Below are 2887 nucleotides of genomic sequence, written 5' to 3' on the forward strand. Positions count from 1 at the left end.
ACATTGAAATATAAGTTTACCTTATATTGCTTACTTTTTATAAAACAGTTATAATTTATAAGGTAAAATTTTTAAGTTTATTTATGCCTTAACCTACGTGAACCTTTTGGAACCAATAAAATACCTTTGCTTATTTAGAAATTCTTTTTTAAATGTGAACATTTTTTTTTACAATTTTAATGGCCAGTAGTGGTTTTTTTTACCTTTTGAATTATAAAGCTCCATGGCAATCTTCGAATTATTATTTATCCTACCAAAACATTTTATTTTCACTATTTTTCATCTTTACAAAATTATTACTTTCTTGATGAACGTTAGCTAGCATGGTATTCATGTTTTATTTTATCTACTATTTGTATTTAAATAATTAGTTTTAATTATTTAATTATTTTTAAATTAAATAAATAATTAATTGAATAAATGCCTAACTAAGTTACTAATGAACAGAAAGAAAAATTTGGATAAATCTACTAAAGAAACTCTAAGTCTAAGAAGTCTAACTAATGTCTTGTTCTAATAATTAATAATATAATAATAATAATTAATAATGCTAGCAAATGTTGTCTGACTTTTTACAGAAGAACAGCTGGTTTCTTGGTGGATCTGGTAAATGTTTTAGAAGCGAACAATGCATTTTATGTTTCGACACTTTTCAAAGTATGCACTCTTTGTCTTAGGGATATGTTCTGTTACCAGTTACTTGCTTCTTGCTTTCTCAAATTTTAACGACGACACGATAATATTGTCCTGCAAAAATCCTTGCCAAGGAGATGGTGATAAGCATAAGGGTAATGGTGGTAATGATGACAGTGAGGTGGTAGAATTTAATTTAGTGAAAGCAGCAAATTGCCATAGTAGCTATCACAACCACAAATTATGTCTGATTGTGCCTTTCCGTGACCGATTTGATGAATTGTTGGAGTTCATACCGTACATGAAAAGGTTCCTCTGTCAGCAGGCAGTCAGGAATGAGATTGTTGTTATAAATCAATCTGATGACCTTAGGTACTTCAACTGTTGTTGCTAATTATTTTTAAAATTGTAAGGTTTTAATTTATTTTTATGGATATTAATATGATTAAATTAAATTAAAATTGAGAAGATTATTTTTTTCAATTGGAAATCAATTTTTTATTTATTTAAAAAATGAGATAAAGAAATTGAACATATCTTTATAATCCATGAATAACTAACCAGATATTAAAAATTAAATGTTGTATATGTTTTATAGTTCTGTGTTTGTTTTTATAAAAATGATAAAAAAGATGTTTCACTGTCAGTATTTTACAATTTATTCAAAATAATAATACTATAAATAATAGTATAATTATAGTATAATTAAATAATATAATGTATGATAAAACAGGTTTAACCGGGGCTCATTAATAAACATTGGTTACCTGATCGCTAAACATCATTTCGGCTGCGATTACATAGGCATGCACGATGTCGACTTACTGCCTGTAAATGATCAGCTCAATTACTCATATCCCAGCAGCAATCCATATCATGTTTCTGCCCCTAATCTACACCCCAAATATCATTACAAAAATTTTGTGGGTGGAATTCTATTGATTAAAAATGAACACTTTGAAAAAGTTTGCATGTTTTTTTTGTTAACATCAATTTATTGTTTTTAGGTGAAGTTAAAATTTCATTATTCATCATAATTTGATATTTATAATATTTTTTGATATTGATATGTTGTTGCTAGTTTTTTATTTCTACTTATTTTTGAAGTTTTTTATATTTTATATTTTTTTTTTGTATGAAAATATTTTTTCACAATTTAGGTGAATGGTTTATCTAATCGCTTTTGGGGCTGGGGTAAAGAAGATGATGAGTTCTTCAAAAGGTTAAAAGTTGCTAGCTTAAAGGTAATCATGAGGTTTCTATAATGGTAATTTAGTCAGGTTTTTGTTATAAATAAGTACTTGTAATTTTCGTACTCAAATCTTAAATTTCTGATGTCAATGCCTTGAATGAGTTTATTTTACAAAAATCTAGATAGAAAGGCCAACAAATCTAGACACAGGCAATAAAACATTCAGACATATTCACAATAAACAGAAGAGACCAAGAGATTATGAGAGATTTGGTGATCAAGTTTTTGTGAGTTATGATGTGTATATGTATGTGGCCTTATGTTGTATTGTCTTTTTTTGTAATAAATGCTTTTTCTATTATATTTATTTTATAGCTTATTTAATCATCCGAATATGAACTTTTTTGTACACAATGCTAACAATTTCAGCTATAAGAATTATAGAGACGTATGTTAGAGATTCATTAAAATAAGATTCAGTTGTTTTAACGTGCGTGCGTGTGTGTGTGTGTGTGTATTTGTATTTTACACATTTGGTTGCGTGCTTCTTTTTGATCGTGTTTGCTTGCTCACATACAAAATTTACAAACAATGTTATAGAAATGTAATTTTGACGCAGATGTCTAAGCAAAAAGACAACACAACTGGTCTGAACAGTCTTTCATACACAGAAATATCTCGAAACCATCTGACCGTCGATGGTCATCTAGCACTCGTCGTTAACGTTCATTTGTCGTGCAACGTCTATGAGACACCATGGTGCATGCACTACAAACAGCTGGTCGACTACACCAAGGAGTTGGTTACAAGGATGTCATCCAGGGAGTTTCGTGAATTCATGGAAGTCCTCAAAAGCCACAGTATTACAATTCAATAGTTCTTATTTTGTGCTATATCATTTTAAAAATCGTGTTTCTTTTTATTATTTCTTTGTTTAAATTTTATTATTTTTAATTTTTCGCCCTACCCGTCTTGGATATTTTTTTCGTCTGCTGATCTTTGTAGACGTTTCTTGTAATTTGTAGATCACTTCATCTGTTTTTGTTGGTCACGAGTTTTCAA

The 2887-nt window shown here is 28.7% G+C and overlaps 1 protein-coding gene across 1 annotated transcript; it reads left to right on the top strand.

Annotated features, from left to right (window-relative positions):
• Nucleotides 1–856: 856 nt before the first annotated feature.
• Nucleotides 857–2588, top strand: HELRODRAFT_133632 (hypothetical protein; the record flags this gene model as incomplete). The annotated part of the gene is made up of 5 exons (XM_009011342.1): nucleotides 857–1005; nucleotides 1367–1598; nucleotides 1794–1877; nucleotides 2008–2124; nucleotides 2454–2588. Coding segments are annotated over 5 exons (717 nt in total), but the record flags the coding sequence as incomplete, so codon positions are not given.
• Nucleotides 2589–2887: the final 299 nt, after the last annotated feature.

This window comes from Helobdella robusta (assembly GCF_000326865.2).
Source record: "Helobdella robusta unplaced genomic scaffold HELROscaffold_1, whole genome shotgun sequence".
Taxonomy (NCBI): Eukaryota; Metazoa; Annelida; class Clitellata; order Rhynchobdellida; family Glossiphoniidae; genus Helobdella; species Helobdella robusta.